The 24,395-nt window shown below is 48.6% G+C and overlaps 3 protein-coding genes across 6 annotated transcripts; 2 read left to right on the top strand and 1 right to left on the bottom strand.

Moving 5' to 3' along the window:
* Positions 1-36: 36 nt before the first annotated feature.
* On the top strand, positions 37-2,211 carry MVB12A (multivesicular body subunit 12A). The gene is made up of 9 exons (XM_069797513.1): positions 37-192; positions 274-369; positions 465-561; positions 671-797; positions 881-1,000; positions 1,182-1,264; positions 1,623-1,687; positions 1,829-1,879; positions 1,989-2,211. The coding sequence occupies exons 1-9, from the start codon at positions 37-39 to the stop codon at positions 2,049-2,051; spliced, it is 858 nt and encodes a 285-aa protein (XP_069653614.1). The 3' UTR covers positions 2,052-2,211.
* On the bottom strand, positions 1,023-17,493 carry ATP13A1 (ATPase 13A1). 3 transcript variants are annotated; one of them, XR_011326980.1, is made up of 27 exons: positions 17,117-17,493; positions 16,299-16,388; positions 15,798-15,988; positions 15,370-15,442; positions 14,893-15,048; positions 14,678-14,747; positions 13,909-14,015; positions 13,138-13,267; positions 12,802-12,857; positions 12,094-12,220; positions 11,681-11,818; positions 11,062-11,182; positions 10,291-10,448; positions 9,316-9,491; positions 8,801-8,911; positions 8,141-8,266; positions 7,705-7,813; positions 6,994-7,193; positions 6,500-6,596; positions 5,882-6,063; positions 5,438-5,552; positions 4,936-5,132; positions 4,358-4,500; positions 3,641-3,752; positions 3,255-3,398; positions 2,539-2,917; positions 1,023-1,300 (listed from the first exon to the last, which is right to left on the bottom strand). XR_011326980.1 is itself a non-coding variant. In XM_069797506.1 (26 exons), the coding sequence occupies exons 1-26, from the start codon at positions 17,477-17,479 to the stop codon at positions 2,807-2,809; spliced, it is 3,603 nt and encodes a 1,200-aa protein (XP_069653607.1). In that variant the 5' UTR covers positions 17,480-17,493; the 3' UTR covers positions 2,507-2,806. The 3 variants fall into 3 exon arrangements, 1 of the variants encoding a protein (XP_069653607.1); XR_011326979.1 differs by having other exon boundaries at positions 1,023-1,281; XM_069797506.1 differs by lacking the exon at positions 1,023-1,300 and having other exon boundaries at positions 2,507-2,917.
* Positions 17,494-17,699: 206 nt separating this feature from the next.
* Positions 17,700-19,742, top strand: CHCHD5 (coiled-coil-helix-coiled-coil-helix domain containing 5). 2 transcript variants are annotated; one of them, XM_069797504.1, is made up of 3 exons: positions 17,700-17,942; positions 18,051-18,202; positions 18,867-19,742. In XM_069797504.1, the coding sequence occupies exons 1-2, from the start codon at positions 17,845-17,847 to the stop codon at positions 18,199-18,201; spliced, it is 249 nt and encodes an 82-aa protein (XP_069653605.1). In that variant the 5' UTR covers positions 17,700-17,844; the 3' UTR covers position 18,202; positions 18,867-19,742. The 2 variants fall into 2 exon arrangements, with proteins under 2 accessions (XP_069653605.1, XP_069653606.1); XM_069797505.1 differs by having other exon boundaries at positions 18,051-18,208; positions 18,872-19,742.
* Positions 19,743-24,395: the final 4,653 nt, after the last annotated feature.

Genomic DNA, 24,395 nt, shown 5'->3' with positions numbered 1-24,395 from the left:
CTCAGATGGCGCCAGCCAATCGCCGTAGCCGTAACCATGCGCCGTCCAATGGTTGTTGAGGAGCTGGGGGCGGGGCGGCGTTCCGCCACTCCCGGGGAGGAAGCGGCGGTTATGATGGCGGCGGCGGAGACCCCGCTCACCGGCGTGGCCTGGGCCGCTGCCCCCGAGGCGGCCCCCGCCGGCTGGACCGCGGTAGGGGCGGGCGGAGCCGGGGGGACGATGACAACGCCGCCGCCCGGTTCCCCCGTGGCCTGACGGTCCCTGTACCCGCAGATCACCGTTACCGTGGAGGGCGCGGCGGCCAACCTGGGCAAGGGCTTCGGGCACAAGGGCGGCGGGTACCTCTGCGTCTGCACCGGCGGAGCCCAGGTGCGGGGTGGGGGGGGAGGGACCGGGACCGGGACCGGGGCGGGGGGTGGCCGAGGCCAGAACCGGGGCCGGTACCGAGGTCCCATCCTGTCCAGGCGGCTCCCGGGCCCGTAGTGACCGATCTGCAGGTACTGAGCGACCGGAGCCCTCAGCCCCCCGGCTACACCCGGATCCCCGAGTTCCCGGAGCCCCGTAAGTACCCCCTAACTCCCTGGCGGGGGGGGGTCTGGGACAGCAGGGGCCGGTCCCCGGTTCCCACCGTCCTGGTCCTGTCGCCTGCTTTCCTCCCCCTTTTCCACAGGGACCGGCATCTCCCGCAAAAAGCGGGTCTACATGAAGCTGCTGCCACTGGACACCGCTGAAACGGCCGTTTTCGACCTCAAGCTAAGCTCCAAGAGCAAAGCCCTCCCACACTACATGAAAATAGGGTAGGGGGGCCCTGCCCGCCCTGCCACTGCTCACAGCAAAGGGCCTGGTGGTTATTTATTTCATTTTTTTTTTTTCCCCCTAGGGAAATAGGTAATTTTGCCATCTGGTGTAAAAAAGGGCCGGTTTTGAAATCCAAGGCGCAGCCCCCCATCAGCGAAGGTCTGAAGCAGCTCTCGCTCCAACCCCCTGACTCAGACCACAAGTGCGTATGCACTCATTTATTCCCCCCCGCCACCCCAAGTCTTACCTGAACCAGTTCAGGACTGGGAATAAATCCTGCAACTGCTGGTGTCACCTCACCATTTCCATTCCCCTGGTCTGGGGCTCGTTACCTGCTGCGTGCTGCTAATGCTCTGACTGTTAATTATTCCAATCTGCTACAGGTCACCTGCGGCTCGATGCAGCATCAAACGCGCTTCTCAGCACGAATCTCTGTACGACACCTCCAACATCTACGGCCTCTCAGGTAAAGTGGTTCTTCATCTGGAATCAAACGAGGAAGCTGCATAAAGCAAGCATATCCCTGTTTAAAGAGTACTTTAAAATGAAAATATAGGCCGATAGTTGGGTTTGCACACAGTTGTTCCCTTTAAAGACTGCAACTGAGCTCAATTTTTAGAAGAAGGTTTTCTTAAAGACTTTTCCCTTCCTGAAAGTTAGTCCTGGCTTGAATTAAAAGATGTCACCGACATCTTGCTCAAACTCTTCTCTGGGTGCTAAGGTGTCCCCTTCCACTCATCGGCTTTATGCGGCAATTAAGTAATTGTGTATTTTCAGAGCAGCTCCTGGGATGTTCCTAAAGCATCTCTCACTTCTCTTCCCAGCTATGGACGGAGTGCCTTTCACACTACACCCCAAATTTGAAAGCAAGCTGAGTTCTGGCAGTAACGTGAGTCTTCATTTAAGCTGCTGTTCTTAGTCCTACCTTGTAACTAGTCTTAATTAGAAATATTTTATGTCTGTCTTTTTTTTTTTTTTTTTTTTAGGCTATCCTTGCAGAAATTAGAAATATTTTATGTCTTTCTTTTAGGCTATCCTTGCAGACCTGAATGTTAAGTCACTTGCTGATATCGAGAAAGAGGTAAGCAGGCTGCTTTGGTCATGCACCTCTTTTGAGGTGGACAGCAGTCATATTTGGAATTTCTCAAATACCAGTGTCGTGTCCTGACCACTTTTTGTTTTGTTTTCAGTACAATTACGCTTTTGTAGTTGAAAGGACAGCTGCTGCTAGGCTCCCACCCAGCGTCTGTTAGCACCGGAGTCTACCTCAAGGATGTAAACTGCAGCCAAACATCCCGCTGGGCTGAGCTCCTCCCTCTCTCAGATTAAATTTCAAGATAGCTGAAGAAATGCAATCAATATCTGATTACAGGAATTGCTTAGGTAGAAAAATAAAACATGTTTCTCTTCTCACCTGCCAAAATATTTTTGTAATGGTTTTGAAATACAGGGCTTCAGGGTTGGCATGTACAACAGCATAATGTATAGAAGTTCTTGGCAGTGTTTGTTCTCCTACACTTTGCCAATGCTACAACTCTTTATTCTGAACATTACCTGTTGCAAGGGTGGTTGTAGTGTTTGTTGTGTGAGAACTCCTACCCCTGAGCCTCACCTCTAGTTTGTTGCCGTTGTTATTCCTGCACTTGATCTCACCATCTATTAAAAACACCACAAAGCTTTCAGCCCCACAAAGGAAGTTCCAAACATGTTTCAAAATACATCGATTCTGATTTTAGTTACCAAATTCTGTAAACGTTTCCTTAAACGTTAGGGCAGTACAAAACTCCCGACAGTTGGTAGTACGTCCTGCAAACGTTAAAAAGTCAGGTCTTGTTTCAGAGGTGGCGTCCGCGTGATTTGGAAGAAAGCTTCCCCACGCCTATTTCTGAACAGGATCAGAGTTATTGTCAAAAGAATTAAGGATGATTCTTCTCGTGATGGCAAAACGCGGCCCTGGGTGCTGTCCTTTGTATAGCGCTGCTGGGGGCGAGGGACCTCGGAATCCGTTTCAGGAAGGCACTTTAAGTTTTGCGCTCCCCAGCAGAAACTGCAGAATTCGGTCCACGAGCAAGGCGAGGAAGAAATCAGCCAGCAACACTTCCGTGATCACAATCTTGAACTAGGAAAACAAACACAACCCATTAGTCCCCGTTCAGCTGCTCCGTCCCCACAGCCTCTGCAGCAACTGCTGAACTAGAGCCTGAACTTCTGGCTTTCACAGCATGCTGTAAAAGTCACTAAATTGTAAAAAAGTGACAGCATGCTGGAAAAAATCCCCACTGCTTCAGCAGGATTGCTACCACATGAACTATGGGGGTAGTTAGTGCTCCTGTGAGCTGTTATCTGCTAAAAACCTTAAGATTCCTCCAGAGTTCCTGAAGACAGGCTCAGACCTCTTCTCCCACTGGAAACCGTGCCTAAAATTAAGTAAGCACAGAGAAACGCTGCCTGCTCACCTCAGTAGGGATTTCTACCAAGCCAAACTGTTCATTGAATTCTGGCGAAGAGCCCGTGAGAAGGCCCACGATGGCAAGCCCTGAAAGGACGATGCTCCACAGTAAAGGCTTGTTCTCCTGTAGACTCTCCATAAAAGGATGGCCCTGAAACACAGCAGGGAGAAACGGTGAGCAGAGGTAAGGCTGTACTCATGCACACTAGGGGATGTGGAGCAATTCATGACACAGTTTAGGACAGTTGGCTCATTCCAACTTGGTGCAAAAAGAGGGAGTTTTTCCCTGCAGAGCACTGACAAAATGAGAAGAACGTTGTTTTGTATTATTGCACCTGAATTACAAAATAATTTCTCTGGTGCTGCTGGAGATGTAACCTAAACATGGCTTGCCTTGTAGTTGATAGCAAACGTGGCCATCTGCATTGCCATCGACATGATGTAGACAGTGCTGTTCACAAGGCTGGGCTCAAACTCCTTGTACAGATCCACAAACTCCTCCTGTCTAAAAGGGAACAAAGCTGGAGATCAGTGGACCAGACTCAGAATCACCAGTTTATTTAAACTATGGTTTATTTAAACTACATGCAAGTTTTGTTGGGCAACAACAGTTTGTTCGCAAACTTTGGTGGCTCCCATTAGCAGCAGTCCCACCTCCGACACAAGCATGCTTGCACGGGTGAGAGCAGAGCTGCGGATGCTGCAAGCACAGGTAATCATTGGGTTCTCTTCCACAAAATAAAAATCAAGTGGAAAAAAATTTAGGGTGTGTGTGTGTTTTTCTTCCTAAGCTTTCCAGTAATCCACTCACTGGTGTTATTTCTATTTCCCTTTCCCCGTCCATGTGGGAACAGTAGACATGGGAACTGCAACGTATCACAGACCATATTCCCACTGGTTCCATCGCATCCATGCCACACTGAGCTGCCTGCTGATGCACAACTCAGAAATGCTTTTTCTGGATGCGTCTAACACATGAAACTCCTAACACTTGGCGTGCTTGATAAAGCAGTCGCAGAAAGAGCACTGTGGTGGGGGAAGCCTCTCTCCACCCTCTTGCTTAACAGCAACTGGAGAAAAAATTCCAGCGTCAGAGGAAGGGACACTTACTTGGAATTGCTGCGTGCCTGAGCACCGCGGTACAGGTAAACAAGGCTGAGGAAATGCACGAGGAACTGCAGCAGCACTGTTAGGACCGTGTAAAGGTTAAAGATGTTTGGCAGCGGGCGCTCCTTGGAAAGTGTCTTCAAAGGCTGCAAAAGAAAAGCAAGCAGGGTTGACTGGAACGGTTTTGACCATCTCTAGGCAGTTTTCCAGCAGAATCCAACTAACAATTGTGTTTCTTGGGAAATGCCTGCGAGAATTTCACTTCACGTGTACATGAGACCCACAGCTTAGTCGGTGCAAGTAACAGCCTCAACTGAAGCATTTATCTGCATTACCCTTCCCACCTCTTCCACCAACCTGAACAAAGCTGCCTGCCTGCAATCACAAGATGCTCCCTTAAGCAAGCGCTGGCCTCAGGAGCCCCCCAAACCCAGGGGAGCAAAAAACCCCATGCCCTCCAGCATTGTGGACTGTTAACTTATTAAAATAAATGGCTTTTTTTGGAGAGAGGCATTCCTTCAGTAATCCTGATATAACTGACATCAGCCAGCCGCTGTTCCAACACACTTTCTTCCCCTTACCTTTGACCTGGAGATGAAAAGGAAGCAGCCAGCCAACAGCAGACCCTGCAGAGTTGCCTGAAAATCACTGAACTTCACCCCTTCCAAGTAGAGGACACTCTGGCTGTAAGCAAGGATCAGGGCGTTCAGGGCAAGGATCTTGAACATTTGGAGTGTTGTCACTAGCGTGCAACGACCTTGCTTGATCACGTGGCAGACTAAGGAGCAAGAGGAAGCAGCATTTGGAAACAAAACAAAACAGGTTCTGGGGCTTTGTCCCTCAGTCCTCTCCTTTTCTGAAGCGGTACAGAGGGAAGCTAAGCCCTCACTGCTCCCGTCCCCATCCAAGAAACCTCCACAGGGTTGCTCCACACAAAAAGGCGGCAAAGCCATGGGTTTGGGGGCACTTCTCACCACCCCATGCCCTCTGTCTTGGCTTCTTTCAAATCTAGACTTACTCCCCTTGGGGAAATGGGACACACGGAGATGGCCACCAACCGTTCAGCTCCCACTACGCACTTACTGCACTGAATGGAAGAGAGCTTGGAGGTAAAGGGGGCTGCAATGCTGGCATCACCCAACTTCACGACTGGTACACGCTCCTCTTCCAAATCCTTCAGGACCTGACTGATCCGCTCCTGCAGACAAATAGGGGAAAGACACAAAGGCAAACCTCATTATCACAACCCGGATCAAAGATGATCTTGTACTATCCTCTCCCACACCCCTGTTCCAAGGGGAGGAGGCTGAGAAGCCTTCATGCTTGCAGCTTTAGCTTGATGGCTGGCTGGAAAAGCAGCACCTTCTCTGCTCAAATCCATTTTACTATTGCAGGATAAGAAGCAAAAAAGCTGGTCTTTTCCCAATACGTCCTGCCATTTCCAGTTCTCATGAATTAGCAGTAAACCAGAGGAGGAACAAAGAACAAGGATAAGTTAACGGGGCTTTTAAACATCTTGTTACCAACCCTCTGAATTGCCAGCTGTTCCTCTCTCTGGGACATGACTCTGTGCTTGGCACCACGGGAGGTGGGCTTCACAGTCCCACTCCCCAGCGATGGCAGGGCAGGCCTCCCATCACTGGGTCCATCTCTGGTTCTCTTCTTCCGTTCGGGCAGTCTCTCAGGAGCATTTGCCAGCAGTGCCACTCCTGTAGGAGTGTAAAAACATTAGCTGCAGGGAAAAAGGCCTGTAATCCCCTTCCTGGCAGAGCATTTTCAACAAGTAGGGATCCCAACTGCAATCTACACCTGGAGTCAGGGGGGCAGGCTAGTTACACAGGGACTTCAGACATGTTACACTTGCTGAAGTAAAGCTTAGTGGAAAAAAACCCCCAAACACATTAGGAATAATCTTTCTTCCAGGAAAACATGTTGGCAGCTAATTCATGCTGCCTGCTGGCGCACACACAGTGAGTATTCCACCAGCGCAGAGATCCTTCTTCTTTATGTTAGTTTATGCCACCAAATGATGTTGGTCAGATTGATCCCAGCCCTCAAAACACCAGAGAAACACTGGTTCTGTGTTTAGGAACACTAGCCAAACTCAGACAGGGGCACACATGAGAGTCCTGCATGTGGACTCACCCACATCTGCATGTTTCAGAGCTCCGACATCATTGGTCCCATCCCCACACATCAGCGTGACATAGCCCAGGCTCTTCAGAGTAGTGATTACAAACTCCTGCAAAAAGAAAGGCATAGTGAGAATGGGCAGCCTGTGTGTTCTGATATGCTGCTGTCTGCACTGGGTTATGCATCTTGGTCAAGTGCTTCTGCTCTACAGGAACTCACTGGCCTCACAGCCAGACTCCAAAAGCTTCACCTTCAGGATCTCTTTTAGGAATGCAGAGCTAGAATGGGCTAACAGGCTCAGGACTCTTCAGGATAACAATGTGGCACACCCTGAGCTCTGGTCCTTGCTGCCTGCTGGCTTAGGTATCAGGAGAGGTTACGCTCGTTTGCTGTAAACAGCTTTAGCATTAATCATGTGCTAGTATCTATGTGGCTCCCAGGCACCACATGAGCCCTGCTGGGAACCCTGCTAAAACTGGGTTTTACCAGCAGCTGAAATCTCTCACCTTCTGCTTTGGCACCACTCTGGCAAACACCTGGATGTGCGGTATGAGTTTCAGCAGCTGCTGTCTGTTCACAGACTGTAGGTGAGAGAGACCTTCCCCAGTTATGCACAGGTCATACCGCTGCGTCAGCTCTCGCAAGGAGTTTGGCAAGATTGGGAGCATGACAGCACCGTCGATGGACTGCCACTGCCAGCTGGAGCCTGGAAAGAGAAGCACGAGCTTGACATGAACATGCCTGAGGTGCCTGGCTGTAAGAAATGCTCCCAGCCACTCTACAGATGCTGACCCTCGCGTTATGGACAGAAGGACCTCCACTTCTTAGTGACATGCCCACCTCCCACCTAGCTATGGTCTTTATGTGGACTCCCCTTCCCTGCAGTGACATGGCTCTCAGCTTCCCTGGATGGTCTCTGAACCTGCACAGCAAGGAGGCCTTCAAGCTGCCGTTATTTTTGTTATTTTGGTGCTCAGATGGCTTAGTTTTGAGCTGGCAGAGGAAGGTATGTAGCTTGCATAGTACTCCAAGCCAGAAAAGAGAGGGGCAAAGGACAGGGGGTTATCTAGGCTTCTGGAAAGTGAGTAATTTCCATTATCAGCATCAAGCAGCAGTGCTAACAGCACGTGGCTAACTTTGATACAGTGCCCCAGCAGGGCTTTGGCTGCTGTCCTCCAAAACACAGAACAGTTTCCTGCAAGGGATCGGTTGGTTACCTTTGCTCACAGGAGGCTGCAGAATGAGGGTGTGCTCCCTCTGGAGGAAGTGTAGCTCCCGGGCCACATGGCAGGCAGTGAGAGGATTGTCTCCTGTTATCATCACTACCTGAGGGGAAAGCGAGAGAGGTCAAAAATCAGTTCTGGGTAGGCAAGCAGCACTTCACAGGAAGTCTCCTCTACACTTAAGGGTTCTGCCTAGCTTGGACCCTTGTGACATTCCCTATGAGGTGTTGCTCTCTGCAGCACCCCACAGAAATGTTTTCTCTCTGGGCCAGGGCAAATCCCACTGCAAAAGTAACATCATATCCACAAGGTCTCCCTGCCTTCGCCATGGAAAAGCCTTTGCCCTCTTTCCACAAAGGCTTCTGGTACTGAAATTCCACATCCCAAACACCATGGCTACCGGTAAGGCTAGGATGCTGCTGACGCTTACGTGGTGTGATGCGTTCTGGATCTCCCTGATGACGGATTTGGAGTCCGCTTTGAGAGGACAGGAAACCACAATGAATCCAACAAACCTAAGATCACACTCTAAAGCTTCACGTTTCATCTCTCGCACCTGCCAAAGCAAATCAGCAAGCTGAGCGTTACCTGCTGCTTTGTAGCAGGAATCTTGTTTTCCAATGGGCGCTTCCTTGCAATCAGAGCATCACTAGAAACACAACTGGTGCTCTGAGATGCACAGAGCAACCCTGGACCATCCCCAGCTGCTCTAGAAGAAAGGCCTCTTTGGCACAAAGCTCCACAGAGACAGCCCTGAAAAGAGTTACACGTGCCCATCCCCACATAAAACCAGGTTCACAGCTAAGAAGTTCAGTGCTAAGCCTCCTCAGTTGTTACAAGGAAAGAATTGACCCTGCTTTACGAACAGGGAAACAGAAGTATTGATCAATAATGCACAGGAATTCAAAGCTGGGAGCACAATGCAGAGGCTGCGATCTTCCCAGAAGATCCAGATCGTAAAAGCAACACGGTTACAGCAGCTCTGGGCAACCACATCCCAAAAGAGACACCCTCTTCCCCAGCCCTGCTCGCACCATCTCTGTTTCCTTTGACAGGAGCTCAATTTCAAGGCTTAAACAGACAGATATACCTGCTGGTGAGTGAGGTGCCCCAGTTCTTTGTAGCCAAGGGCCAGCACTCTTGCCCCCTCATGTGAAATTTCCGTGTGGACAGCATGGTAGTTGCTTGGGCACTGAGACAACTAGAGAAGGCATGGGGAAAAGCACCATATGAACACAGTTCCAAACACAATTCTGTGGAACATTCCAGCACTTCACATTAAATATTCAGACAGAGGAAAAGAGGCACCTTTGGCAGGGTCCCTCACCATCAAGGGCAAAAGAGTAGATCCCCCAGATTTAGCTCTCTGCTGTCAGCAAAAGCAACAAGGCCAGGAATACATATGGCAAGATACTCGGATCTCACTGGGATTAGACTGAAACTCCCCAGCGGAGTTTATATTCAGGCACTGGCTCGCTGTGCTCTTTTGCAGGATGAAATCCCTATGTCATTCAGGTTCCAGACTGGGCAGGGACAAGCAGAGATGTACAGGGACGAGCACAGGTGCTAGAGAAGGCCCTTCCTCTCCTAGAGAGATGCGCTCACCATTTTGTGTAGCGTCTCTGGGGCCCCTTTCACAGCTGCAATGTAACAGAGATCAGTCGAGCCGATCTTCTCGTACGACGCCAAGACAGACATTCTTTTCAGGGCACTGGCAAAATGAAAGCGCTGGTGAATTTTCAGTCCCTGAGTTTTAATACTTCTGGGGAAAACTTTCTCATCTGGAAACAAACAGATCAGGAAATCCTGAAAGGTTTCTCGGTATCAAAAGCAACAACCCTCCCTTTGGGTCCCAAAGGAACCCATAGGTCACCGAGATAATATGAATTTCCTCTCTTTAGATGCAAGCATACAGAGCTGGAAATTCTCATGCTAACAATTAAGGGATATAACTGATCAGAACACCTGTGTGCATTAGTACGAACAGCTACGCAGCAGGTTGAACATAATTTGTAGCAGGTAAAAAAACAGAAGCAAAAAAACCACAACAGCATGGGTTTCAGTGGGATAGGTATACAGTATTTCTGGAAGATTTCTACTTTAGTTACCTGTTTGTGAAAGACAGGAAAGCAGAGTAGAAAGCCTCCAAAGAGACTACCAGCAGACCATGCTAAAACCCACACTGTCATGTTTTCACTACTGTGATCTGCGCTAGTCATACCCTGATTTTAGTGAGTCTACACAATCAGAACCAAAAGACACCAACCTGAGCATGCCAGTTGCAGAATGCAGTATCTGCAGTCCTGAGAACGGACTCCTACTATTTGTAGTCCCTCAGACATGCAGTGCAAGGATTTCCACTGCCCCAAACCAGTTCTTGGGACCATACCAGATGGAATTCACTCCGTGCAGAAAGCTGGCATGAGGCATAGGAAACCTCTATAGACTAGATAATGTCAAGCTCAGAACTGACAAAGTGTTATCATCGTCACCTCCTCCAAAAAATCCCACCCCGCAACCCACACCATATATAAACACGGCTCAGGTATCAACCAGGGAGGAGCTGGAATCAGGTTTTACCTTTGGTCAGGGTCCAGTCCACAGCCATCAACATTGCCTTCTCTAATGGATCTCCCACCAGTGTCCCATCATCCAACTGTACAAGTGAGTGGCAAGTAGCAATCGCTCGGTGGGTTTCTACAGGAATGTCAGATACTGGTGTCACTTCCTTCCCATCCCTGCAGCATAAAAAAGACTGCCCATGTTAACAGACCCATTCACATTATCTCAGACAAATTCTGGAATTTTTCCCAGCCAAAAATTCCTACTCTAATACAGTAAACAGTGGAGCTTCTCATGACGAGATCAAAGCCATAGAAAATTTGGCGCTGTCTCAACTACAAACAGTGCCAAAGCCCATAATTTTTGCCAGTCCTCCAAAGCAAACTTGATTCAAGGAGAACACTCAAAGTAGAGGCCTGAACTAACACATTTAAATAACTGCAGAATCAAAGGGCCAAGACATCTCTCTGCTGTGGCATCTAGCCTTCAAGCACAGTTCATTACGGCAGTGACATGAGAAGGCAGGATGCTACTGCACAGAGAAGCAGCAAAGATCTCAGTTACATAAAAACCCTCTGCAAGAAGTCCCCCAAGACGATTAAATTCAGAAGTCCTGAGCCCATAAGTGTTGTTGCCAGAGACCAACAACCCTCTCTCCTTCCAGTTCAATCCACTTCTTTCACTCTCTGAATCCCTCTTCTATCTTCTCTTCCTTACTGGAATGTGATCACACAGTGCTCAAAGCCCAGACCACAGCAAATCATATAATGAAAATCACCCAGGACCTACCTGAGCCCAGCTACTCCTCTCACTACAAGGTGATCGCTGGTTAACGTGCCGGTTTTGTCAAAACAGCAAACTTGAACTTTGCCTGCAAAGGGGATGCGGAAGGGCTCTGTACAGTACACGTCTAGAAGAGAGGAGAGGAAATTCTGTGAGAGATCAGCTACAACAAAGCCAGGACAGGACACTCAGTGGCTTTAATCACAAGACAGGAGCTATCAACACGGTGCTGATAGAGTTAATGAACCCAAAACTCCCCATTCTGAATTTCTGTGGCATCTGAAACCAGAAGAGACCCCAAGTTGTAGCAATGACGTAGTCCAACACAGAAGTCATTGGCCTCCCTATTCCATATATAGGAGCCTGCTCAGTGCAGAACTGCAGGACTGTTGAGCAAGCAGTTCCCTCCTACACTTGATTTAGGACCCACTTCAAGGCACACAACTCCTAAGTTCTTTGAGGTTTAATCCCCCTCATATACACCAGCACCAAACCCATACTGTTACTAGGTAGAAACTGAGGACACTACAGTCATTTCACACTCATTTCCTCACCAACATCCCCACAGTTCCAGACACAAGAAAGCAGTCCTATTTTTGTTTCTGTGTTTAGGCTTGGTACTTACAGAGCTTGGCCAAGGCAATGAGGGAGGTGTTGACAGCCAGAGAGAGCTCAATGGGAAGTTCAGGTGGAACAACCGAAGTCAGTATTAAAGTACACTCCAGGAAGAGCTTGTAACGGTTCCTGCTAGGATCCTTGGTGCCTACGGAATGAGACAGAAGACCTGTATACCTCCTCATCCTCAGGCTGTGTGCCCCACAGAACTAAGATGAGTACCACAAAGAAGCTCACCTACCTAGGAAGGGCTGTGGGAGGGCAAGAAAAGCATCCAGAATGCAGTGTGGGCCCCTACACTGAAACACTGGCGCAGCCCAACCCAGCTATTGTAACTCTCAGAAATTACGTCAACTGTCCTTCCCACAAGCTTTGGTACAAGTCCTGTGTAGAGACCTGGAAAGAGGCAAGAAGAAATCTCACCTTCAATCCAGACGTATGCTGCAGCAGCAATGGCAAAGACCAGCAGGAACAGGATGAAAATGAAGGTCTCTAAGTTATTGGCTGTCACTCTCTTCACCCCAAAGAGGATTGTACGTAGCAATTTCCCCTGAGAAGAACAGCCTTCAGTGCAAGAAGCTATCTCTGCAGCATGCAGTAGTTTGTTAAAAATATGTATGACATCCAATTTTAAAATTACACTCTGGTGTTTTGGTGCCAGAGCCTGAAACTTATTCCCATTCCTGTAATTAATCTGTTAAAAACCCTAAACCTGTTCCTAAGTCACTTAAGTTGATGATTTCTTTGAAGCAGTCTTCAATTTTCAATTGAAAAAGCTCACGTTCACACCTCCAGTCTCTACAAACACACTCAAATGCCCTTTCCTAACAATTATCATTACAGAAACAGGGATAACCAGGAGCTGTAGTATACACATAGTGTGGCCAGTCACAACAGGAACCCTGAATCCTGACTCCCAGGCTTCTGCACCAAACATCAGACTACTTATTTGACACACAGAGAAGAGACCAACCTTATTTATTCCTCTTCCAAACAAAAAAGTAATTTTAATGCCCTGATTTATATTTCCCCACTGTGGTACTTCATAAGGATTTCCTGACAGCGAAGCACTGAACGACACAACCAACGTCATCGACAAGACAGAGGTGAGAAGGCATGTTCACATCTTACCTGAGATGTGTTGAAGCCGGTCCTCAGAACATACGCCACACACCCATTATCGACAGCTGGAACAGGAGCAGGAATGAAAACAGTAAGCTTACGGAAATCCTTTATAGGCTTATCACAGACAGAATACACTCGAAGCTACGCCCTCCTCTCACTTACGAGGGGACATAGTCAACTTCAACAGAATATCACAGCGGTCCAATAATCACAGTAAACTGTTAGTGACAGAACCAAGGAGAATGACTCAATGCCATCCTCCAAAAGTTGCATCAAGCCTTCTAAAATAAATCTGTGAGCACGTGATGTGCCCTCTCCAAGGGCATTTGTGCAGGTACATACGTTTCAGTCCTGTGCTAGCTTTCTGGGGCGGGATGTGCTGCACCACTTTTGTTCCGCCAAATATGATGTGTAACCGGGAATCTGTCTGCATGTCCAGGACGTGCTCTGGACTGAGATCCTCCACAGGCTCCTGCAGAACAACGTTCACGTCTCAGATTCACAGCTATCAACAAGTAAACTTCAAGTGTTCCTTTCTGTTCTTATCCCAAAAGATGTTCTTAGCTTCACGTCAGCTGAAGGTGGCCTGAACTGAATCTAGACCTTTACACGCCACTCAACTCCTGATCAGTCTGTGTTTAGAGCCTGGCACCTGTGGAAATTCTGGTTTCAGGGGACTAGTTCACCCTTGGCACGCTGAATTCAGCAAGGGAGGCTCTGCAAGCATTACTTTAGCATTTTTAAGTCACCCACTGGCACAAAAAGGAAGGAAGATTCAGGGTTTTGAAGTGCTTTACACTTGTTCCTCCTCCCACCTCTACCCAGCCAAAGGAATCCAGACTGGGGAATGTGTAGGAGGGCGATGCCATGCCCACATGACGGAGTTCAGACCCAAAGGCTGGAGACACTGCCAGACAAAACAGACATTTCTGTTTCTCATTTACCAGAGACCATCAATCACTGATAGGGAGCTGACAACAAACAGACCAGGTTGCCTGGGCCAGCATTCGCACAAAGAGATTAATTTGCACTCGCAAATGCTGCAGTGGCTTGAGTATTTTTGCTCTTCCAGGTTGCAACAAAGGGACAGCACAGGGGACACTTCACACAGACCTTCATCTGTGGCACAGACTCCCCCGTCAGCATAGCTTCATCTACAATACACCTTCCACGTAACAGCAGCACATCACACGGCACTAGATTTTCATGAGGAGATCGGCCTGCAATTAATATGTTAAAACTGAGAAGAAGCTCAAAAGCAGAAGTGACTATTGTTTGACTATTTGTCTGGCAGGGCACAGCTCTCCTTCAGTTTAGCTGAGATACAGGAGATTCCTAAAGCTTCAAACCTCTCATGGGCTGCCAAGTCTAGCACAGCACGGACCGACTCAGCACTGCTGAGAACCGAAAGGGTTTGAAGGTTATTAAGTCTCTATTGAGAACAGAAGAGTTTAAAATCAAGTCACTTGGTTCTCATTACCACTCAGGCTTCAAAGACTGGCACCACATCCTGGGCTAATACAACCTTAAAAAGGAGAGCAGGGTTAAGAGAGAGATCTGCCCTTCCCCTTTCTATTCTAGGAAGATATTGTCAGGAGGAAGGGAACTCTTCATCTTCACAATCCTAAGCTGAAAAATCTGAGGATGATTTATCTAGGTATTTACCTTTCTTCAAGAGAGCTAGCAGGTCCAAGAGATCCAGCCCAAGGATTAATCTCTTGGACCCTTGAATTGTGACACCTATGAATCAAAGTCCTCAAAAGCACCCAACCAAGACTGTTAAGATTTTTATGCCTAATTCAATTCACTGCACAACTTAACAGACCAGAAAAAATCAAAAGCTTATTTAAAATCAGATTACAACCATCATGCAAGTCATTACCAATGGAAACGATGTCCCCTGGAATAATCTCATCACTGGAAATGGGGCGCCACTTGCGGTTTCTGTAAACCTGTAGAAAAAACCAAACCACTTTGAGAAGCCCTGCATGCGTCAGAAGAGGTTCAGAGGAAAAGGATGGGAAAAAGGAACAGCAAGTCAGCTAAAAGACAGCTACATCAAAAATTTAATGCATAATCCTCTCTGGTTCCAATTACCTGGATCATGTACGGCTTGTTGCCCATTTTTCGAATCTCCGACATGTTCCTCATTTGCTGCTGGACCAGAGAAGCTTCAAACGCAACCAACATGGAGAGGGTGAAAACACTGTAATACCAGTATTCATCCAGGCACCACAAACCCACACAGAACACCTGTGGGGAGGACACGGAAGTTATTCTAATCTCACTCAGAAAACAAAAGCCTTCAAGTTCTAGGAATTTATGTTTTTTTAAGTTAACTTGGTATACACTTAATAGTAGCAAGCCAGAAAACCAGAAAGTCACAGTAAAGCATTAGGGAGAAACAGGGTCACTCCCAGCAGTAAAACCAGTATTACAGTGCAAGAACAGCATCTACTCCTGGTTTTAGAAAGCTGCCAGCTGGTTTATGGCTCTCAAGCCAGGATTGTAAGGAATCCTCTCATTTTTTAGCAGGGAGAAGTACTTACAGCTCTTTTTGTTTGTTCATTTTACCTGAAAGACGAAGAATGGAGCTGTAGCTCTTTCTTTAAAGAGTTCCAAGAACTCCGGCACCACCATCTCAGCCCTGGGAAAGAATTGAATCCTTATTAACCTAAACATTCAAGACTCTCAGCAAAAGCCCAACCCAAAAGCCATCTGCAGCCTCTGGCGTCAGAGCAGGTTCTACTCCAGAACGTCCACAATCTCCCTGTTTCAATGACTTTGATTCAGTTAATTTGTTATATGCAATTAATCTGCACCTATAGACCACGCTGGAGAAAACCCCTCGGTCCAATACTGTTCTCTATCCTTAAAGGAATTTAAAGCAAGTGCCGGGAGTAATTGAAATGTAAAAACCAGGACCAGAACTGTGGTTCAAAAACGCTGTTCCTGACATGCTGGGATACTTTGGCAAAGTGAGGTCTGCCTGGAAAACTTACTTGTTTGTACCGTATTTCTTCTCAGCTGCTCGAATATCTTTGTCCTCCTGATAGCCTCGGGCATTCTGGTAGTAACAAAGGGGATGTTCCACAGGGAAAGCTACAGGAAGAAACTGTTTCTTGCCGTCTATCTCATATGAATATTTGATTTTCTGAAATTCAAAGGAAAGAGCTTCCTGCCCATCCTCACCCTGCAGAAAGGGGGGAAAAAAACAACCAGTTGAAGACACGCCAAAGGCTTCACTCCCCACATAATCTGGCCTGAAGAAGGAAAGAAACCCCAGTCCCTTACATCTCTAGTTATTGTACGACTCTGCTTGTGGTACACGCACCAGGAAACACCGTGCAATCTTTAACATTCCCACTTGTGACTGACCACAACTGATTTTTCCTTAATTACTTAAGTTAAAAGCTAACAAACTGCAGGCTGAAGTAGCACGATGCAGCAGCTCCCTGGCACATGACAGATGTCAGTTCTGCTCCAGACAGCGGGATCCTTACCTGGTCTCGGTGGAGTGGCACTAGTTCTACTGATCCGTTATTTGGGGTTGGCACAACTTTAGCCAATGTGGCTTTCTTAGGACAAGGTTCCTGAAACGCAAACAAGACATGCTTTGTAAAGCGGGTCACAGACCCTGAGTTTCAACGAGTCGGGAGGAATCCTTGCCAGACTGCATTAAGACATGTGGACAAAAGAGCCGGGTGCTTTTGCGGAGCCGTTGCGAGAATCAAAGACGCTCCCATTAACACAATCCATTCCCCAAATCATACCTTACCACTGAAGGAAGGATATTCAGTACCTCACTTGCATTTAAGACATATACAGCTGCCAGTAAGACGTGGTTACAACAGCAACTGCAAAAATGGGAACCAGTGAGTCCACTGTCCAAAGACGGAACAATCGACACTAGCAAAGGCAGTCGGCTCCTGCCCTGAACACTCAACTCCCCCCAGGCTGCCTGCATGCAGACACATTGCTGGACTCCCCGACACTGCGCCGGGGCCTGCCAAAGGCACGCATCTCTCCTTCCCCCCTGCCAGCAGGCAGCCACCCTGCCCCAGCCCAGCTCAAGGGAAATGCACTTCTGTGCAAAGCGTCTCCTCAAGCCCCTCACCCTCTCTCATCGCGCCTGCAAAGCTTCCTTCCTCTGCCACATCACAAGAAACATATTCTGCACCCCCCCCAAGAAACTGAACGCCTCCGCGCTCTCAGCCGCCCCCGCACGACAGGGGAGCCCGCGGGGAAGGGCAGGAGCCTCCCCGCGCTGCTCGGGAGCAGCCCCGGCGGGTTCTCCAACACCGGCAGCCCCGGGACTCACCCGGACGCAGGTAAGGGCGCAGTGAGCGTGCACCGACCACAGCCCCGAGAGAGCCGTCAGCAGATGGACGACACCGATGGCGGCGAGCGCCAGCAATGCGGCTTCGGGGGGCGCGGGGCCCGGTCCCGGTTTCGGGCCCTCCTCCTCCACCGTCGCGGCGGCCGTCGCCTCACCCCACGCCGCCCATACGCGCGGTCCCCACAGCCACAACCAGGCCGGGTAGAGCCCCGCCACGAAGGGCAACACGGTGCCGTGAAGAAGCCTCGGCCGCCGGCGGTAAAGCGTCACCGACGAGACCAGCTCGTCCACGGGACCGGGAGCCGGACCGGCCGCCGCCATCTTCCGAGAAACCGCAAACGACATACTTCCGCTTCCGGCGGGGGGCTCGCACGCGGCATCCGGCGCCTGCGCAGTGGTTAGTTTGAGCTCCGCACCGCCCCCCCGCCGCCGCAGCTGCGCATGCGTCGAGCCGCGGAGGGGGTGTGACGGGCGGCTGCACATGCGCAGCCGCCGACCCCCCCCATGGTTCGACGCATGCGCAGTTGCCGTAGAGCGGTGGCCGCGCATGCGCACAGGGGTAAGAGTGCCTGGTGCTTGGCGGCATGTGAGTAGTGGGCGGCGGCGGCGACCGGGCCGGTTTAGGCCGCGTTGCCTCCACTGTATTAATTTTACTGTTTCCCCGCAGGCAGGCAGCTTTGGAGATTACGGCACGTTACTGCCGCAACGAGATGGAGCAGTACGGGCGGTGCGTGGCCGCCAGCCCGGCCTCTTGGCAACGCGACTGTCACCGTCTCCGCCTCAGTATGTCCCGCTGCGCCGCCGCTCAGTGAGTGCGGGAGGGGTGGGATGGGGTCAGGGATGGGGCTGAGACCGGGTTAGGCCTCTCGGGTTGGATCTCAGAGCGGGAGCTGAGGGTCCGGTGTTGTTTTTGCAGCCCCATCGTGCAGCAGATTCGCCAGGACTGCGCGGAGCCGTTCGCCGCCTTCGAGCAGTGCCTGAAGGAAAACCAAGCCTCCGTCATGAACTGCAGCGACCACGTCAACGCCTTCCTGCTCTGCGCTGACCAGGTGAAGCCCTCCACGTGAGGTAAGCGTCAGGCTGCAGAGCAGGGTTGCTTTCTCTCTAGACCTGCGGTCCAGAGCCCTCCTGCTGACGGCTACTCACCACATCTGCTTGGGAGCTGCTCATTTAAGCGGCTGGAGCAAAATAGTACAGCCCCGCGTACGCGTAGACCCGCTTTTTTCTCTAACCCACCTTCCCTTCCTGTCTCAGAAAAATATAGAGCACAGCCAGGAAGTTTACTTGGGCTAGAAGTGTGGTAATTCATTGGTGTGGATTGCCAGGGGCTGTAAGCGATGTGTGTGTGGCCATTATGGGCGTGAATGCAACAGTGTTTTTCTCCAGATGGGTTGGTCATTCTCAGTGTTGGACTAAGCCGATACCCTGTGGGAGAAAAGCAGTCTTGCTGAGGTGAAGTCAGGATTTTCGTCCACATCTGGTCATCGGTTTGTACAGTAATACATACAGAATGGTGGTGTTGGGGTAGGTCAGCTTGCAGTGCTCTGCAAAAGATCTTGTAAACTTCTATGGAGCAACATTAAAGTAAATAAGATGTTGTTAAGTATGTAGAAATCACCTGAATGCAACATACTCCCATGACCTGACGTGGTAACCTACTGTACCTCATAACTAGGGTGCTGCGTACGCACAGAGCCTACCTGATGCTTTTATTTGTGCTGTTTTTTCATAGGGGAGCCTTGGAATTACAATTCCTCTTCAGGGTGAATGACAAGTCTTCCTGTACTCTGGAGTATCGTTCCAATGCTTCGTTGGGTTGGTTTTTCCCCTCTGAAAAACGAAGCGCAGCCCTGCGATGTGGTTTTCTTGGTTCTGGTCATGCTACGCTTGTCTCCAGCAGAGTGCTGGACTCTGACTGGGATGTCAGAGCATTCGTGATCCATCGGCACTCGTGTGCTGGTAACGCTGGGTTTTGTATGCTGAGTTGCCTCTAAAAACTTTATAAGTAAATTACAGAACTGTGTTGAAGCGACACCAAAGGATCAGCAGCAGCCTGCAGATGTGCTTGAACAGGAACCGAAAACTAAAATCAGCCCTTGCCTCTTTTTCTGCAGTCTGTATTCTTCAACAGTTCCTTTGATAATTAAGCATAATATTTTCCTTCGTCCCAGTAAAAACCCCCACTTTTCAAGATCCAAAGCCAGTTCTGGCTTTTCCCACTGATGATGGAAGCTGCTTTCTGAGCTGGACTGACTACAGGAACATTTCTCTGACCATAAATGTTCCAGCATGACCCACTTGAAAACATCCTATGTGGCTCCCAGTTTTGGGGGTGGTATGAGGGGTTGTAGCCCCAGGCCTTCTGCTGGTTTAGAACAGCAGAGGGAGTCTTCCCGCCGGCAGAGACGGCAGAAAAACTGCAGATTTCAGAGCACTGACTGCTCTGTTGACAGCGCAGCAGAGATCTTCCGATGCAGGGGGGTGGGGGGGCTCCTCCGTTGTTCTTACACGGGGGAACAAAGAGCCCAGCTCTAAGGAGAGGTGGTTTCTGGGCTGTCACTAGTGGAAAAAAAAAATTAAACAATAAAAGAAACAGTAGATGGTCTAACGAGGAGTGGATTAAGACCCAGGGCTTAAGACCTGCGATCGCATCTGCGGAGGGAGAGTTTGGGGGTGCTACGACCTTGGGCCATTGGGTCTACTCCAGTGTGCCATGCCTGAGTCTGTTTAATGTGCTGCCTGTTAAGTGGGACTGAGAATCTCTCCCAGCAAAAGTTTAAACCTTGGAAAGTCCTTTGGGGTACTTGAGACCAGGTTCAGGGAAGGAGAAATGAGCTTCTACGACCTAGTTATACAAATGCAGCCTCGAAGGAACAGCTTTGCAGCTGTCCATAGTAGGAACTTGGTCTTCTGGAAGAGTTACTGGGAACCATAAACCAAAATTTTCCAGAAGTATGCAGGGAGCAGACGACACACAGAAACTATTGTGTACAGCACCAGCGGAGTCTTTGTTTGAAAGCGCAGCACAGCTTTGCTGTGTTTGTGTGAGGTTTTTTTGTACCTCTAAGAGAGGGTGAGGCGTGGACCGGGAAACTTGGCTTTGACCTGGTTCCCAGGGGTTCATACCCCCTTCCTGGGACACATAAATCCTTCGTGTTTCAGCCAGGCATAAGTTCAAGCGTTTGCCTTTGAGCCTGTGGTGGTTGGCAAACATCGCTTGGCATTTTCCAGTTGGGCGGAATTTAACTCCATTGGTGAGAGGGACGGCAGATTTCAGTCGATCTGTTCCAGCCTCTAGCAGAGACGAATCACAAAGCTGGCTGTTGGCGTTGCTGTTGTCTGTCTCGCAGAGGTGGCTGCGTTTCAGCAGTGATGGGAACTTAGGAAGATGCAGGGGTCATATCTAAAAACATATGTGCACGCTTGCAGAAAACTTTTTGTTTCCCTTTATCAAATGCCATGCATTTGAAACATAAAGAGCTGTTTTGTCTTATGGGAGAAAAGTTGGGAGAAAAAGGTGATGGTAGCTTTGCTTCAAGATGAATTTAGAGAGGGGGCAAGTGCTACCAGAAGGGTAATTTTAGTGAGTCTTTTGAGTTTTATTTATACCAGGCAGCACCCCATTAGTCATAAATGTCTGTGGTGTGAATAACTTTATTAAGGATGCCGTTATACAGGAGCAAAGGTGCTTTACATGTTGTTGACATTGTATTGAAATGTCAGCCTGTCAGCAGAAAAGCCATTTTTCATTATGTTTAAGGTGCACGGGGCCCCCTCTTAAGCCCAGTTATGCCTCCTCCTTCTCAGGAGCCTGAGCCACTCTATTATTACTTGCTCTAACACATTAACCACTGAGCTGCCAGGCACTTGCTGTTGTCATCGATGAGCCAAACTCTCACAGGGTTCAGTTCACTTTTTAATACAGAGAGGGGGAAGAGGAAGATGATGCTCCATCCTGTTTCTGCGTGCAATCGAGGAGAGAAATGCTTTCTGAGAAAATATTAGTGAAGGAAAACTGCAAGTTTTATTCTGAATAAAGAATGCACATCTTGCACTACACATGTAATGTAAATGTAAAATAACTTCACGTAGCAGAGAATCACAGAACCTTCCCGTGGAGGGAAGTATTGTGGTGATGGTTGCTACCTGCAGTTGTTGCCTTCCTCAGTTTACCAGCTCCCTTGGAAAAGTTTCTAAGTTAAATCAACTTGTAGGCCTGGCAAATTTGGCAAATTCCTTTGTGAAAAGTGAAAGGAATACCAACGATTTTCTTTCCTTCAACTGGATGTGCTAGAAGAAACCAGGGAGTATTCTCTTGCTTTCCTCTTAGCCTTGAAGGAATCTAGCTATATGTGCAGTACTGCATGATTAATCAGTTTAATTCTCACTAAGGCAGAGGAGCCTAAGAGCTCTTTAAGTGAAGCATGGAGCAGGAGTTTTGCAGTTTTCGAACTGCATGGGCTACCTGCTCTTGCTGGTTGCTGGAATAAAATTGGAATGGCAATTACAGCTATTTATGGCATTGACAAACATAAGGGAAGGGCTGCTGTGGATCAGACTTGCTTGGATGCATGACAGCAGCTGGAAATAAGGCAAAGCGTATACACGGGGTGAGCAAGCATCCCTGTGAGTGTTGGGAAAAGCTGTTATTTCCAAATCCAGCTGTTGTTTTTTTTGGTCCTGTCACTGGAAACATATTTAGCAATTAAAGCTAAAAGGAGCCTCGGCTGCTCCAGTATCTTTCACAAGGTGTAAACTGGCAAGGGAGACGTCTGAAAACCTGAAAATGAAACAAGGATTGGGAACCCAGGAAGCTGCCTCTTAATTTCTTGTACCACAGGATTATGATACTGTCTCATACCTCTCAGTTTGATTAGGACAGGCTTACAGAAGGAAGTGCAGGAAGCCGTTAGAAGTAGGACAGTTACTGGCATAAAACTGAACAGGGGGAAAAAGTCTTCAGGCAGTCAATCAAACTGGTAGATTCAGCTTTATCTCCAAAGGCTGCAAAGAGATTCAGCTAAATTAATGCCAAGTGGCTGAAATCAATAAGTGAATAAGCCTGTATTTCCCAGAGTGGGAGACTCAGAGTGGGAGACTCAGGGCGGGGGGGGGGGGAAGATTTAGAGCAGGATTCGGATAGATTGGTCCTCTCGCATCCTCCCAAACACAAAGCAGACCCGAAATAAACACTAAAGCCCTGCAGTACCAAGGAAAAGAACCCAAAGGCGCAAGTTCCGAGGTGGTCGAGAACTGTTAAGAAAGCAGTGTCAGACTTGTGTAGGCGTTCTCGCCTGGAGGTAAAGGATCCTTCATTCACACAAGTCTTTTTGTGTCACTGTAGTCCTGTTTCTAGTCTTCTGGCATGGGCTTTGCCATTCTCTGCTTGGTTTCCATCTCCTGGTTCTGTGTTTTCTCCACTTTTAATTGTTCTTGACTCTTGTTTTCAGGTAGATGTGCATTTTGGCTGGTAGTTAAGCAAACTGGATGTCAGGTTTTTTCTGTTTTAACTTACCCACTGTCTTTCTGTGTGGCCTCAGAAGCTAGTTGTGACATGTTCTATGTCTCTGTTTGTTTACTCCCCTCTGAAATAAATAACACCTACTGGGCTGGGGAGTAATGAGGGATAATTAATTAATGCATGCAAGGAGTTCTGAGGTCCTTAACTAAGAGAAAGCTAAGGATCATTAGGTTAGTTAATTCTCTGCTTTGTTTTTCCTCCATTTCTTCTTGGTTTAGATCTCTCAGAATGTGAAATTAAGTGTGTCAGGACTTTTTTCAGCCTGTTGCTTTAACTCCTGTTGATGTCACTTTTCCTTTCAAGTGGAACTTTAAAACCAGTAAGGTAAATTACACATGATCCTAGAATGAGGAACTAACAAACCCATCTCTTTAATTTTTCATCCAGAAAATATTCTCGTTTTACACTCTGCTTCTCTTACTTAAAGGAACCATAAATCAGTGTGTTCCTTTGGTGTTGGCAGTCACAGGGAGAGATTTAGTGCTGCTGGCAGGCCCGGGTCTGAAACGGGCAACTGTCGAGGGCAGAGAGCTGTACAGAGCCACATTCCATTCACACACACATTTGCTTTACTTGGCTGTTGTCCAGATGATTTTTTGAGTCACTTGTGAGCACGAGGGAAATTGTGTGGGCAGAGGGGAGCGTTTTTCATCTCGTGGTCAGTCTGTCACCTCGACTCGCTTTTATTCACCTTTATTCTCCTGTCTGCAAAGATGGAGAAACACATCTGGGCATTTCAAAGAGCAGTGGGCATTCCTAAACCCTCCTTCTCAGCAAATACGCTGGCGTGTCACAGCCAAGGGCCTGCACCTCCCTGCTTGACGAAAGCAATTGTTTTGTCTCTTGGCCATGCAGAGCAAAAAGCCAAAAAGCATGGGTGTTGCCCAAGGTGTGTGTGATTCTGTTCTTCACTGCTGCAGAGTAAGCTTAGCCTCTTTCTGCTCTTTCCTCTCAAGTACACATTCCTCAAGTCCTATGATAGCCGCGAGAGTGAATTCAGTGATGTCCATAGGTGCTTTGGGATGCACGTTGATACCCCGCGGTTGCCAAAGGGTCAGATCCCTTCCACATATGTACACGAAGCTAATTCTGCCTCTTCCCAGTTCATGCTTACTGTTGCTGTTTCCCCAAGTCTCTTGTCACTACAAGAAGAATTCCAGCTGCAAGATACAATTGGGAGTAGCTTCACCTGCAGTCACTGAACTCTGATACCTGGCTGTTGATGCTAAAAGCAGCTCTATCCTTTAGTGAGAGCAGCAGCAGGACTTGCTTGACAAGTCTGATAGCTTTTGGGCTCTGCCAGCTGTGGTGCTGGTGTCCACCTTTCTGATTTCTGCTCCTTTCAGGCAGAATCTGGACTCAAAAACTGGAGAGCACCTGCAGCCTAACAGGTGGGCGTTTCTTTCCTTAGCTATAGGGTACGAATTTCATCACTGGCTCTTGTACTTGAACTCTCTTGTCACCATCAGACTCCTTTGCATCAGTAGCTCCGGTCTAGCATAACTCTTCACCATATTTATTTATTCACGTAGGGATTCTAGTTCCTCTTGCAACTAACTGGCTCCTGCTATCGAGTTTGCTGACTCTATTAAGGTATGAACAGCCGCCAACACGAGATGCTCCTTTGCTCCAGGATACCTAGATCCTGGGAAAGGTAACGGATGGGCCGTGCTCCCAAGGAGCCCAGCCCAGCCTTGGAGGGACTGCAGGGAGCTGGCTGACTGCTTGTGCATGCAGTTT

This window comes from Haliaeetus albicilla, chromosome 11, assembly GCF_947461875.1.
Source record: "Haliaeetus albicilla chromosome 11, bHalAlb1.1, whole genome shotgun sequence".
Lineage (NCBI taxonomy): Eukaryota > Metazoa > Chordata > Aves > Accipitriformes > Accipitridae > Haliaeetus > Haliaeetus albicilla.
The sequence above is the reverse complement of the archived record's forward strand: the minus strand, read 5'-3'. Positions and strand labels throughout refer to the sequence as shown.